This window comes from Trachurus trachurus, assembly GCF_905171665.1.
Source record: "Trachurus trachurus genome assembly, chromosome: 13".
Lineage (NCBI taxonomy): Eukaryota > Metazoa > Chordata > Actinopteri > Carangiformes > Carangidae > Trachurus > Trachurus trachurus.
Window position 1 is genome coordinate 22287912 of NC_139892.1, and position 14732 is coordinate 22302643.

The 14732-nt window shown below is 43.0% G+C and overlaps 1 protein-coding gene across 4 annotated transcripts; it reads right to left on the minus strand.

Moving 5' to 3' along the window:
- Nucleotides 1–1918: 1918 nt before the first annotated feature.
- Nucleotides 1919–12575, minus strand: eif4h (eukaryotic translation initiation factor 4h; the record flags this gene model as incomplete). Of its 4 annotated transcripts, XR_014595826.1 has the most annotated exons (9): nucleotides 12449–12575; nucleotides 8359–8549; nucleotides 8173–8237; nucleotides 7036–7141; nucleotides 6046–6153; nucleotides 5449–5637; nucleotides 4490–4605; nucleotides 2393–2484; nucleotides 1919–2215 (listed from the first exon to the last, which is right to left on the minus strand). XR_014595826.1 is itself a non-coding variant. In XM_083984371.1 (8 exons), exons 1-8 carry the CDS (start codon nucleotides 12511–12513, stop codon nucleotides 2479–2481), a joined length of 846 nt encoding a protein of 281 aa, XP_083840497.1. In that variant the 5' UTR covers nucleotides 12514–12575. The 4 variants fall into 4 exon arrangements, 3 of the variants coding, with proteins under 3 accessions (XP_083840497.1, XP_083840498.1, XP_083840496.1); XM_083984371.1 differs by having other exon boundaries at nucleotides 1919–2484; XM_083984372.1 differs by lacking the exons at nucleotides 1919–2215; nucleotides 2393–2484 and having other exon boundaries at nucleotides 4466–4605; nucleotides 6073–6153.
- Between the last annotated feature and the right edge of the window lie 2157 nt (nucleotides 12576–14732).

Genomic DNA, 14732 nt, shown 5'->3' on the forward strand with positions numbered 1-14732 from the left:
AAAAGTTGGTCTGGAGCCCTGCAATAGATAATAACCACAAAAAGTCAAAATAAGGCAACTGAATAAAAAAACAAAATAACTTAGGCCTGCTTCAGAATGACAAAACTCCTGCTGCAGGACAGGATTAAAGACTGATCACAGTATGAGTCTGCTTTGTGTGGCCGTAATCATAGTCCAGTTACTGTACAGCCATGATGATTGATGAGGCCAGATGCAGAAGAAACAGGTGCTGGTCCGTCACAGGTAGGAAACAGTGAATAAGGGACGACTGCAGCCTCAAGAAGATTGTCAAACAGCACAGATAGATTGCACAATAACTTCCTCTGTATTCTGTAGGCTATAGTTATCTTTATTCTATTTTTATTCTATTTTGTTGTATTTTATCCCCAACTATTTTTTGGTATCTTTATGTTTGCACCTGACACTCTACACGTTCCTTGTGCTGTAAACTGTTTACTGCTCTTGGCAATAAAAAACATTTCTGATTCAGATTGAAGATGTTGGGAGAGCTTGGTAAGTGGACTGAAGCTGGAGTCAGTTTGTCAAGAGCCACCACACACGGATGTCTTCAAGAAATGGACTAGAACCGTCTTACTCCTGGTACAAAGCCAGACCTGAACCAGAGGCACAAAAGGTCTTACTGAGGAAGAAAGAACTGGACCGTTGCTCTTTTCAGATTTAAGTACTTGTTGCATTTCATTTGAAAATCAAGGGATGAAGACTGGACAAGCTCAGAATCCAACCTGCTCCAAGTCCAGTGTGATCCTGCAGTCCATGTCATGTGACAAGGTTTGTGGAGATGCCCACTTCCTTTTCCAGCAGGACTTGGCACCTACTCAGAGCCAACACTGCTGCAGACCGGTTTGCTGTGCTTGATTGGCAAAGACCACAGACAATCTACTTTCCAGAGAAAGATGAGAAGCACCGGCCAAGACGAGCTGAAGGCGACTATCAGAGCAACCTGAGCTTCAACAGGGCCACAGGCTGATGGCCTCCATGCCACGCCGCTGAAGGAGCTCTGACCAAGTATTCAGTCCTTGATTACCAATACAAATGACAAGGGAAATCCATTTGTCTGTCAGCTCATCTACCATTTGCAGAAGAATTAAAAAGCCTGATGGCTGCAGGTACAAAGATCTTCTGCAGCGATGAGAGAGGAGCCGTCCACCACCGCCGTTTTCTTGGTCCATCAAGGTGTTATGAGGTGGATGATCTGTGTTGATCAGAATTAATATATTATTGAATTAAATGGCCTCCACCGTCTTCAGTGCTCATCTCTCCATCACATCCCCCAGTGAATCCATCTGGGAAACATGATTAAAGTCTACAGATGTTATTAAAAAGTGCCTTGGGGTGTTTAGTCTGTATCCTAGCGACAACTTAATGGAGACTTCAGCACAAGTATTGTTATAATTTGAAAAAAAAAAGTCTACTTTCTGAGTCTTTTTTTAAAAAATGAACATACTCTCCAGAGTTGAACATTTCTGTGATGTAAGTCCTTCTTTCTTTTTTTTTTAAATCTCAAGAAATATTTGAAATATTGATACTGTATTGATAATGGATTTGTAATTTTCATGAGCTGTACACATATTTCACTCTACAAATAACCAATATGAAACATATTTATGTTCGCTAATTAAATTACAAAGGAAACTTGTAGTTTTGTTCCACTGAAGTTAACATGCTAGCCTTGTCTGGCCTCTGAGGTAGCTGCTCAGAGGACATAATAAAGAAACAAAAACTTTAATTTAGCTCTTTAAAAAAAAAAAAAACAATATACTTCCTCCAATCAGAGAAGAGGCAGAACAGAACAAGCTTTATTCTTTATTGTTTTTTCATTTGGAGGAAAAAATAAAAAACAAAACAAGAGATCAACCCCCCCCACCCTCACCACCCGGAAATTAAACACATTGTGGTGTATGTAGATGATACAGTTTTATTGCCATTAACAGTGTTGGAAAAGAAAAAGTTAAAACAGCTGTTCTTTATTCTATAGTACAGTAAGAAAAAGTTCTTCCATTTAACGTCCTGGAAAACAAAGAAAACTGTTTATCAGCGACACAAATGTTCTCAAAGCGACACAGACCGAAAACACTGAAGGTTCAAATCCTGTTCAGCTGATCCACTATAGACCCAGACCTGGTCCACACTGACACAGAGAGACCTGAGAAGATTCAGCTGGACCAGGTTTGCGGTCCACAGTGTGTTCAGTTTCCTACAGATTAAAGATGAAGAACTACAATTAACTACGAACCAAAATTATGACTTTGTTGAACAATAATTAATAATTTTGACTTTGCAGGCTCATTCAAAACTTTTCAATTTTACAAAATTTCCTTGGTGGCAGTTGACTTCCACATGATCCACACTGAAGTAACAAGAGCACAAAAACCTTTAAATTTCTTCTTTTCTGATGGTGACATGTTGTGTGAGCGCCACCGTCTGGTCAGGAGAATGTCAGGAGGTGGCTTAAATGAGTCAGTGCTGTAAAAAAAGACAGTTGGAGGAGAAGCGAAGAGATCGGAACAGAAAGAGGTGAAGAAAATGGGGAGCAAAAAGCAAAGGGAAAATTAAAATTAGATGAGAAAAACATTTTTTTCATCCTGTATCTTGTTTTTTTTGTTCCCCTCTTGTATTCCCCATTTACTTTCCTCTCCTTCATTCTGTCTAAACACCTTTGTTAAAAATCAAAATGCATCTGCACTGCTTTTATAATCACAGGAGCTTGAGAGAGCCATGACTTGTTTTTCTTTGATTTCATTCCTCACTTGTTGTGTCTTTCCCTATTTCATCACTTATTTCCTGTCCTCCACTCTGTGCTCCTCTGTTTAAAAGGAACAAAAAAAAAGTGCACAAACAATAATAAGGGAGGGGAGGGCAGGAAGATAGAAAGTATTAAGAAAATGAACAAAGAAACCTAATGCAGGACTATGGGAGAGACAAAATACACTTTTCTTTTTAAGGAGTCCCTTTTTCATTTTCTGTTGTTAAACAGTTTAAGAAGACCCTTTAGAGAGAGAAGATGAAATGTGAAGATGAAAAATAATTCAAGGGAAAGAGAAAAAACAGAAAGGGAAAAAAAAGATGCTTCTCTTTTCCCATTTGTTCAGTTTTCCTCTCCAACCTTTCATTCTCCCTACATTTATTCATCCCTGTTGTCAAATGAATCCACAACAGGTGAAGTTTTCAGTGTGGACCAATGGAAACTTTATGACCTGTGTTCAGTGTGGACATCTCTTTCTTAAATCTGACTGACAGGACAGATCAGGAGCTGTAACTGTCGGCCACACACCCCATCGCTGTCTGTTTCACACATCTGTGTAAACCATGCTGCGTTCAGGGTGTGTGGGACACAATAAAATGTGTCAGACTATGTTTGTAGTATTTTTTGCGGGCTTTGGCTTTCTGGAGCAGGACCAGCAAGACAAACCACTAACACCACAAAGCGTTGTTTTTTGGTAAATCAGGGACAATTTTCTTTTGTAATTAATTCATTTCAGTCGATTCATAACAGTCGATTTACTAAACAGTCTTTCCCCATTTTTCCCTCAGCAGCTTCACGAGCAAATTAACTACACTGATTGGGAAGCCAAATGGAAGAATATCCCGCAGACAGTGAACGCAGCACCTGGTCTCCTGCTTTTCAGAACCCATCTAAACAGGCCGTCTAACGCCCAGTGCATTATTACAGAACTCAGACCAGCATCACTCCAAAGCTTCAGGCTACAGTGTCTTTTATTCTAAGAAAGCTTTTCCACAGGGGGAGAGGGGAGCTTGTCGAGAGCTGGCAGTCCGTCCTGATGTAGGTTGAGCTCCGCCCACCCAGGACGACCGGGCAATTAAACAAGAAACACTCTGCTCCACCTCAACCAGCTACAGTCACGGTGAGAGGGCGGGGCTGCAGCAGAAAAACTACAAAATAAAAAAAATAAAAAAAGAGAAAACTTTACAGTTTTAACCTCTGGGCTTCTTTCTGGTGGGGAATAAATGGTGTGGGACTTTTAACCCAGCGAAGGAGGAGGATGGGGACATACTGGACATAGCGGGTACGACATCACAGTAAGCGGTGGTGAAGGGGCGGGATGAGGGGCGGGGCAGAGAAACCCAAAGTTTGGACATGCATTCAAAAGCTGCTTGTTGTGTTTGTGTTTACAGATTTATTATTCATCAGTGTCAGAGTGTGTTTCATCTTTATTCCCACTAAGAATAAATATTCTGCTCAAACTGAACTCAAAACAGGAAGAAGAAGTAGTAGAAGTAGAAGAACAAGAGGAGGGCGGCGTCCACTCGCTCACTGTCTGTCTGTCTGGAAGGAATGCTAACTGTGGCGTTTAAACTCATCCCGTTGGCGTTTCTCTCTTTCTGTATTGACTTTCCTTGTTAAAGTTCTCTATCCATTCACTTGTGTGTCCCCCCCCTCCCTCTCTCCCACCCCCCTCCCCCCGGCTCTCATGGCCTTCAGTCTCTACGGTTTTTCTCTGGAGATCACCTCCTCTCGCGGCTTGGCTCCGCCGAAGATAGCAGAGTTTGGGTTGGCGACCTGGTTGAGCGGCTCAGAGACGGTTCGGGGTTTCAGCTGCAGCCGAGGCCGCTGTGCACGCTCCTCTGTGACACAACAGACAAACAGATCAACAACCCTGGTCTCCTGTTCAAAAAGCTTCCTCAATTGAAAATGACAAGGCTGAACCAGTCGCTTAACAAAGACCTCACTACAGGAAAAGCATTGGACTCATAAAAGTGAGTAAATCACACGATTAAGTACAGTTAAATAATAACTACGTCAATCTGGGTAAATTTAAGAAGTGCACTGTCCAATCACTAAATCAAAAAATTGATAAGTGAAAACAACACGTCACATTAAATAAACTACAAATGACACAAAGTAGTACATCTACTAACTAACCTAGGATATTCATGACTAATAAAGTTAAAGGGACAACAAGGAGTTTGTATTTGGTTATAAAAAAGTCTCATATTAATGTGGATGAATCTACGTTACCCACACTTGTTAATGGCTCCATTTTCGATAAATATATCGTTTTGTCTCTATCGTTATTTTGTTTTTAATATTAGTGGTGGAAATGCTGGGCGAGCTGACCAGCATTTCCTTACTTTCGGTTTTGCGGACGCTGCCGGGCGGGTCATGATAACAACGCCGCCGAATCGCCATTTACGGTCGGAACTACAGCGGTATCTGATCGTCTTCGAACCTCCGACTTTCATTCTTGATGAATGAAAACATTCTTGGCAAGACGTCCGTCTTGTGCCGGTCAAAGAATTTCACGGTGCGCGCGGAGGCTCATGGTAAATGTAGAAGAACACTTTGCTTTCCAAAACTCCTCGTTGTCCCTTTAAAAATCACTACGCACAAATCAGAAGAGCCATGTGACTGAGTAGCTACAACACCAACAACACAACTTCACAGTCACACACAGGAGGTGCCGTCACCTTCAGACGGTTCCCTGAAGTCTGTCGTTCCTCCCCTGGGTCCTTCTCTGAATCGACCCATTGCTCCTCCTCCTGCTGCTCCAGCTCCGCCACCGCCGCCGGCGCCTCCACCCCTTCTGTCACCAGGGCGACTACCACCGCCGCCGCCGCCTCGACCCCGCCCCCCCATGAAGTCATCATCTCTAAAACCTGCAGAGACAGTTGCACAGATACGACAGGTTAATGGAAAAGAAGACTCCCAACCCCCATGCCATCCACCACAGGTGTACTGCAACATCTGGTTCCTGCAAGGTGACAAATAAGGATGAGATGGGTGAGGTGAAAGGCATGATGGGGGGGGAAAAATCAGGCATAACACAGCATCCTCAGGAGGAGGAGCTTTGGATTTGAGATAAAATGTCACAGAGAAGACTGATTAAGTGCTGCATGTTTGTGTGGTTTATCTTCAGATGTGTCTACTCAGTATCTACTCATCATTTTCTGTCACGTTGTGCGTTTCTGTTTGAATGTGCTGCATTTCAGACATTATACTGCTGTCTGATTTGCTTCGGCCGAGCTGTGCTCTGATTGGCCCGACGGGATCTACTGCTGTCCAACCTGAGCTGCCGAACTCGGTGTTCGCACCTTCTCCTGGCTGGTCGTAGAAGTCATCACGGGAGTCGCGTCCACCTCCTCCCCTGGGAGCTCCCCGAGAACCTCCTCGTCCTGCAGAGGACAGGGGGGGAATTTAACACTGAGAGGAGGAGAGAGGGGGTGGAAGAGGGGAGAGGAAAGGACAAGGAAAGGAGGAAAGAGAGGAGGAGGGGAAGAAAATAAAGAGAGGGACCAAAGAGGAGGAAGAGAGGAAATGAGAGAAAGAGGAGGAAAAAGGGACGGGATAGATGAGAAGAAACAGGGAGAAGAAGAGAGGAAAACGGAGGAGGAAACAGAGGAGGAGGAGCTGTGCCTCCTTCTGGAAGGAGCTGGAAGGACAGCGCTGGAGAGGCGGAGCTTGTTAGTTGCCCACCAGCCAATCAGAGAGGAAGCGGCGACACTCTGCATCAGACATCACCTGTGCCAGGTGACCTCACCCAACCTGCTACCTGTGTGTACGAGCACGTGTGTGTAGACCAGTTAGAAGAAAAGGAAAGGAAAGAAAAGAAAAGAAAAGAAAAGGGGCAGGGCTGTGAAGGTGAGGATGAGGAGATGAAAGGATAAAACATGAAGGATGAAGAGTCCTCCTCCTCCAAGTCAGGAGACCACAGTCATGAACTTTAGACCAGAAAGACAAAGCGGTGTGACGGCGTGAAGCGTCAGCCTGGTCGTCGGTGGCCGACTGTGTCTGAGCGGCTGCTGCTGCTTGATGCGGCTACACAAACACATTAACCATGTGAGACTTCAGATTTAAATGGTAAAACTGTCCACTGTGAGATACGGTAAAACTGGTTTCATGTGTAATCAGAACTGGTTAATCCAGATCGATCTCTAGTTTGAACCGAGCAGCTTCGCCTTCAGACTTGGAGAAGAGAGAACAACGGAGTCGTCTCACAAACACACACACAGAGGACGTTAGTGACCTACTTTCTGTTGGTGGTGTGGCGTCCCTACCTCTTGCGTCGTCTTTCCTGAAGCCGAAGCCCCCTCCTCCTCCTCCTCCTCGTTCTTGCCTTCGCCCCTCTGCAATGTCGACCCTCAGTGATCGTTCACCTAGCAACTACAGGGTCAGAGGTCACATCAGGCTCTTGTCAGATTCAGCTTCACACCAGCTCATTCACCCTGTTTCATAGTTTATTCAAAGGGAATTACACAAATTTAAGTTCTCTTCTCTGCGATAGTCTGAGCTTTGGGATTTAAACCAACAATAAAGTAGTCTGATGTGTTTCACGGCATCAGTTAAGTTATATGAGGAATTAGGAATTCATATCCAATTATTAACTATAAAATTATGTTTGGCATATGTGAAAATTGAGGCCCCTTTTCTACTGGTTAAAAAACCCACAACGACAGAGCATTTGGGTTTAATAAGCACTGACAGCCAGGTCACAGGAGTCTGCAGGAGATGTGTGGTTTTACCAGCTCCAGCCAGCAGTGCTGCAAACACAACATTCAGGTGAACTTGCCAACACACAGACAGACAGACCTGTCGGGCTACAAAAACACTGCAGCTACACTGCGCTCCAGAATAAGGGTGAGTGTGGCTTCAGAACGAGTTTTGCACACAGATCAAAGAACCTCACACTGAGACTTCATCACTTTTATAGGAGCAACACCAGGGGACGAGATGTGACTGATGTGTTTCACCAGTCTGCACAGCAACTCGCTGCTCACTCTCTCTCTCCACTGATTTCTGTGTGTGCTCAGTAAATGCTTGTGATGACGTCACTCCTAGCACTTGCAGAGGAAAATAGGTGAATCGCTCTGTATCAGCAGGTTCTTCCCGACTCAAGTACAAACACTCATTTCAGTGGGATAAGCCAAAAAACAACATTTGGACATTCACAAGCTGCTGACTTATTATCTGCCAATCAAATAATCAACTCGTGGACTAAACATCTCAACAACATGTATGTAACGAACATATTGCCACATCACAGTTCACAATCTTATGTGGCCAGTAAATCAGGCTTCATATAATGTGTGTTGTCCCTGAGTGAAAACCCTGACTGACTGAACGTAGCCGTGGTCCCCGTCTCCACGTTTCAGGCTGAAGCAAAAAAAAACAATAACAAAAAAACAGATACTCACAGCACCGTCGTACGTCAACGCTTCTTTTAGAGACTCCAAGTCATCAAACTCAACATAACAAAAACCTGAAAGACACAAAGAGAGTGGGAGTCTGACTCAGTCTCATGTGGTGAATAATAAACAACAACAACAACAACAACAACAACAGTCTGCAGAGCAATGACGCAGAACAGAAAATTCTCCAACCTTTGAACTTGTCTGTCTCTTTATCTCTGACCAATCGGACGCTGCGGATGTTGAGCTCTTTGAAGATGATGTCGATGTCTCCCTGCACCGTGTTGAACGGCAGGTTTCCTACGTAGGCCGTGTATGGAGGCTCTGTGGGCAGCTCCTTCTGCTTCCTGGGGCCTCCGGCGCCACCGCCGCCACCACGGGGCCTGACAGGTGGGGGAGCACAGGCACCATTCATGAGCGGCACGAACACACACACACACACACAGAGCATCATGGGATATGAGTTACAGCTGAGCTGTCAGGCAAGACACAGACAGGAGCTGATCTCAGATCACTCACCTGCTGGTAGCAGGACAGTCTGACTGACTGGAGACGAATACAGGCTAAAAAAAAACCTCCTGTCATAGCTCATAGTGCTGCTCATGATCATCTATTACGACTTTTTCAGTTTTCAGTCATAACTGCTCTTCCATATCAGTTACGGTTATGGCCGTTGTGTTTTTACCTAAGGTGATAATTTAACCAGTCAGGTAAAAGATCATTGTCCCTTCACAACAGAATGACATTTGTGAAATAAAGATATTTCTGAATGATATACTCCAACATCCTGATTGGTCGACTGATCTTCAATAAAACTGCACAATTAGTGGATGGGAATCAACGCCTCTGTAGTCTAGCCCCGCCTCCCACCTTGTTCACAGCATCAGCGCCCGACAGTTCACCAAAACAAAACATGTAGCCATGTGGGACTGTAAGAGACCAACAGAACATACATCACAACAGAACTACACTGAGGGCAGCCTGTATCTAACATGCTCAATGTATCTGAGCTGATGAGACATATTGTTGTCTTTCATTTATTAGATCACCCACTGCAGCTAAGCTTATCAAACTGAAGCTACGCTGTGGATCACCTGATGATCAGTACTGGCTTTTAATTCAAAACAACAGATACAGAAGGTGCAGAAAGGACATACGTGAAAGATCTCACTAGTGGTGTTCAGTCCGACTGACGACTGATCATCCCAGTTGTCCTGCGAGTCCCTATACCCAACAGCATGTTCTCTAACTTCTCTACTTTATTCAGCACGTCTAGCTGGCTTTACACCCAAAATACATGAGCTCAGAGTCAAGAGAAGTTGATTGACCTACAAACAAGTTGCAGAGATTGTGCTGATTCAGAAAATGTGCCGAACTTTATGAAAAGACTACTTTATTTGTTAATTTTCCTTGAGGAAAAACACAAAGTTATGAAAAAATCAAAAGCTTTATAAGAAGGTTATCATGATCAAATAAAATGATGTATTGTTGTAGTGAGTGTTGCAGTGACATATTAGAAACTGGACAATAACACAACAATGAGTCATTATAAAATAATACAAATAGGGCTGTCAAATTATTATTCACTTGAATCACAATACACAATACCCTGTGATTAATCGTGATCGTGTTGTTTGTTTTTTCCTCATCAGCACTATATTTTTGATGCAATGCATTAAACAAATGCCTATGTATCTGACTGCACACCTCAACCTTCATAAACAAATCACATGACAGGCTTCGTTGTGGATGGAGAATTTTGTCCTCCTGAAGCTGCCGTACACCTGGCGGGCCACCGTCCGCCATTTCATAGTCATAATCACTGACACTGTCAAACCAAGAGTTGGAATGTTCTCACTACCTGTAGTAATGTAGTAATACCTGTAGGACAAACCCCACCCTGTGTTGATTTAAAACAGGATGCGCTACCGTTACCGTACAAGTCAATAATATAATAATATAATATAAGATAATAATGTGCCTAGCTGGGATCGGTTCCCCATCCTGACACTCAGTCGTGATAAAGAGCAACTGCCAACACGTTGTCTCCTCAGTTCATGTCCATGTTTTCAGAGTAATAAACCTCATCTGGATCATGGGAGCTGTGTTGCTGCCCCCTGCTGGACCCTCAGAGGATCAAACCAGTGTCTGATTCACACACAAAGCTCGACCACATATGAACTGACTGCTCTATCAAACAACGCAGTTTCCCAGGGTCTGAGAAACAAAACAGAACCTGTCCACAAATAAACTGGGGCCACTTTTCATTGTTTTCTTTATACTGGAATTATTAGTCTTGATTATTATTATTTATTTATTTATTTTTACTACTAATGTTTGTGGTGATTGATGGATCATTTATCTACTTGTTTCAGCTCCAGTGACTTATATCACCAAACACTCACTCTGCAGTTGGTATTAATGTAAACTGGCCATCTGCATAAAAGCAATTAGCAATTAAGTTTGAATAGGACCAGCACATAAAATCATAACATCACTTGTTTTTGATGCAACTGTGACAACCGCAGTCATTACACCAAAAGAAAATGAACTAAGCAATGACAATTTAGAAAAATCTAGTGGTAAGTAGGTAATAAAACAAAACCTTGACATTCTGTAAAAACAGATCCTCAAATATCTCTAGACTTTCTGTTTCCTTTGACAGGAGTTGACTTCAGTGGTTAGGTACACAAAACAAGACATTGAAATGTGTTAACTTGGACCTGAGACACATTATGAGCTCAGAAAAAAAAGATATGTTTACTTGGATATGTAAACATTAAAAACAAAGTCAGATTGTGATTATTTGAGCTAATATCATACTGTGAATCATGATTTCAGTTGGCATGGCCTTTTTTTTTAAATTTCCAGTGTGAGACAAAGGATGGTGATCTGGATTTGGCTGTGAACAAAACAGCTGCTCTGACAGATGTTGCACTTGGCAGCCATATTCCTTACAATAATATTGGGATTGATTGTGGAGCCATGCTGTCATCTTTGTCACATATTGCATGTGTTCATCCAGTTCTTCATCCTCTGACTGACCATCCTACCTGAGTCACTGTCACATGTATGATAGAAGTGTGTTACTCACTGGCAACAACAGAAAAGATTTAGAGCAGCTGCTCTGAGCTGCACATGTGTTCACCTGACTCCTACATAGATCAACACTCAGCAATAATTCAAAACTCACATGATCACATTCAAAATCTTTGTCACTTAATTTCTGCAGCTGGAGAGACTAACTAATTCAATTAACTGTGTTTGAAGCAGCTGAAGCGCTTCACTGATAAACTAACTGACTAAAACTGTATTTCAAAACATTTTCCAGAGATAAATCAGCATTTGTGTCTCATCAACTGTTACTCTTATCTGCTGTCAGATAACTAATCCATCTTTTCTTTGTTTTCTATCTCAGTACCTGCTCTGGACTGCTGGTCAGACAAAAGAGGAGATTTGTCCCCCTGAACTGTGGGAAACTGTGATGAGCAGAGTTAAGTGATGTTTTCACGCATCACACCATCCACTGATCAAACAATAAAAAAATAAACTGAGAGAAATCCGCTCTTAGGGTCAGATTGGATGGAGCCTGAAGGAAAACAATGTATAGTCGCAGCAGCTGCAGACATCCAGCGCAAACCGAGGAATCTTCTTTTCACTGCTTGTTTCATTCATCAGCGTCATTATTTAACACAAACGCATACACACACGCAGACAGCAAATAAAAGCCCAGAAAACAGAAGATAACCTGCTGTACCAAACATATGAACAACAGATGGTCCTGATTGATACTCATCCTCATGTCTGGTTACTACTTGGATAAATCTGCAGTTGCGGAACACATGATGCAGCCATGCGGGCAGTCTGCAGCTGCAGTTCGGCCACCACCTCCACATGCTGCGGCCTCCTGCTCCGCTCCATCCCGTCTCTCACTGGGGCCGATTCATTATTTCAAACACTTGGCAAATCAGCAGTATCTTACTACCGAGCTCCGGGCCGATCCCTGCCACATGAGTCCGTGTATTTCACTGTCTGTGCGCAGCTAGCCCGCTGCTAACGGTTAGCCTGTTAGCTCCGGACCGCGGCGTTTCCTGGCTGCTCTACGCGACCTTCCCTCACTCCTGCCAGGCCCAGGCACCAAGCGCCGGGCGGGGCGGGCTCCGGGGCCTGGTCGCCCTGCATCGAGGCTAAGGGAGGAAAGCGATGGGAAACACGGCGACGGTCCGGTTGGTGTTTGCGTTAAAGGCACAAGACGGAGCGGCCAAGCAGAGCGGAGACTCACCCTCTGCCGCCGCCGAAGCTGCCGTAGGCCCGGTCCCGCTCATCGTAGCAGTCGTAGTCCGCCATTACTGCTGCTGTGTGTCGGAGGAGGAGGTCCTACACGTCACACACCGAGTGGGTTTAGGTGCCCCGTAAAGTGCCTGACCGGGAACACTGAAGCGCACATGGTTAGTTCACTTCATTTGATATCTTTGTTTTATCACCACAGATGCATCGATGAAACGCAGTGTAAACAGATTTGACTATCCATTTTTCACGGAACATGTGGGAATGGATGACACCGCCCATGACATGCTCCACCTATTAGTCTATTAGCTTACTTGGATGAGGGGGTTGCATGACGATTAAGTTCTTTGATTTTTCAAGTGAAATTAACATTATCCAACCACTGGTTTTTAAAAAGAAGCTATAATATGATGAAAAGTATACATAAATGCTGCATTCGTCCGCCATAGGATGTGACAATTGCTTCGGTGTGATGCCTCCCAAGGGGTGGCCCCTGCTGGTTAATGTTTCCAGGTCAAGTAGCCTAAAGGGAAAACCTGAAAAATTAATTGAGGAACATGAAAACAGTGAACCCAACCATGAGTTACTGAATGGTTTGATGTGACAATTGACCCATACACTATGACCTTGATAGTCACCATATCTCAACCCAAATAAGCATGTAGACTTGTAGAATCAAGGTATATTAATTAATTAATCCTTTAATTTTCTCCTCTAGTCTGTTGCTGTTGCAGTTTAAATGTAAAGAAATGTAATTTTTTTAGGAGGCAGGGTTGAAAGTGGTTTTCAGACTGAACCACTGGTGGGCTGCACAGTGACAGCAACTTCACCAGTGAAAATAAAGTATGCAAGGGTGAGTTGACAGACCATTGAAATCAAAATCTGGCAACTAATGTAATCACAGGCCTCAAAGATATTACAGCTCTGCTGTCTTATCTGCAACCACGTGTTTACATGGAAGTTTTTGTCAGAAAAAGGAAATGTGTAAGTAAGAAAGTAAGCAAAGAGTGGGGTGATTCCAGAGGGTGGAGGGTGAGATATCACTGAAGTGAGACTGCAGTCATGCAGTCTTGACCTGGGAGCAGCAAGGAGGCGCTGGTTCAGCCCACTTCAGTGATATCTCTGTACTTAGTGGATTGTGCAAAAGCTTGAAAATTGTTCTGTTGCATTTTAGGTTCTTGAGAAGAAGAGAGGCCTTCGTCATTCTGAAACTAAGAAGTTTGGAACAACCCGACTCCTCTAGAGCTGGAGCCAGACCAATGACCAATCAGATGCTCTCTCCAGTTGAGCTCCAGAGATCCTGTGTGGAGATGGATAAACATCCAGAAGATCAACCATTATCTTGGCTTCATGGCAGAGTGTCAAGACAAAGCCTCTCCTAAATGATACCTAAACTACAGTATCTGAGACTAAAAGACAAGACAGTCTTCCAATCTGATGAAACCAACACTGAACCGTTTGGTTTCAATTTCAAGCTTCATGTCTGGAAAGAACTGTGAAGGATTCTCCAAGAACAGTTGATCTGATGAGGATAAATGAACAAACTCAGTCACTGGACCTCTATAAGATATTTATTTACACAATATATTCAACTTTTATCCTTCTCCACAAATTATCAGCAACATGCATAAATGAACAACATATTTGTTTAAAATTCTGCTGTGTGTACAAATATAAAATATCATCAAAATATAAAAAACTGGCCAGGGATATTTGTTGAACCTATTTTTCATGCAGATTACTTTTACACTGTGTCTTGAAACAGTCTTAACATAATATAAACTGCAAGTGCATTTGTCATAACAGTTTCATGGTACATTAAAACTCTCTATTGCAATGACATATTTACTGTAGCAGGCATCACAAACACATCATAGATATTTGTAGTGTATACATATGACAGATTTTGATAATCGAATTGATCACTTTGCAGGTGATGCTCAGACAATGAAAGAATGTTTACGAGCTATGAGTTAGGCAATTTCATTTGAATCAACTAATCAGTTTTGATCAGTGAGACATACACAAGTGAATTTTGTCCAGATTTGTAGAGAATTGTTCTTTACTCTTTTCCTAAAACAGTGTTTGCACAAATGGATGAGAAATTCTAATCTGTTGAGAACGACAAACTAAAAATTGTAACAGTGTAGATGAATAAATCTTAATGACAGTCAGAGAACAGACAAGTTGGTAAATTAATGTTCAGTCTGGCCAAGAATAAATTCCTTGAAAGGCTCATGTACAGTAGAGGTTTAGCACTCTTGTAGATCATGTTCAAG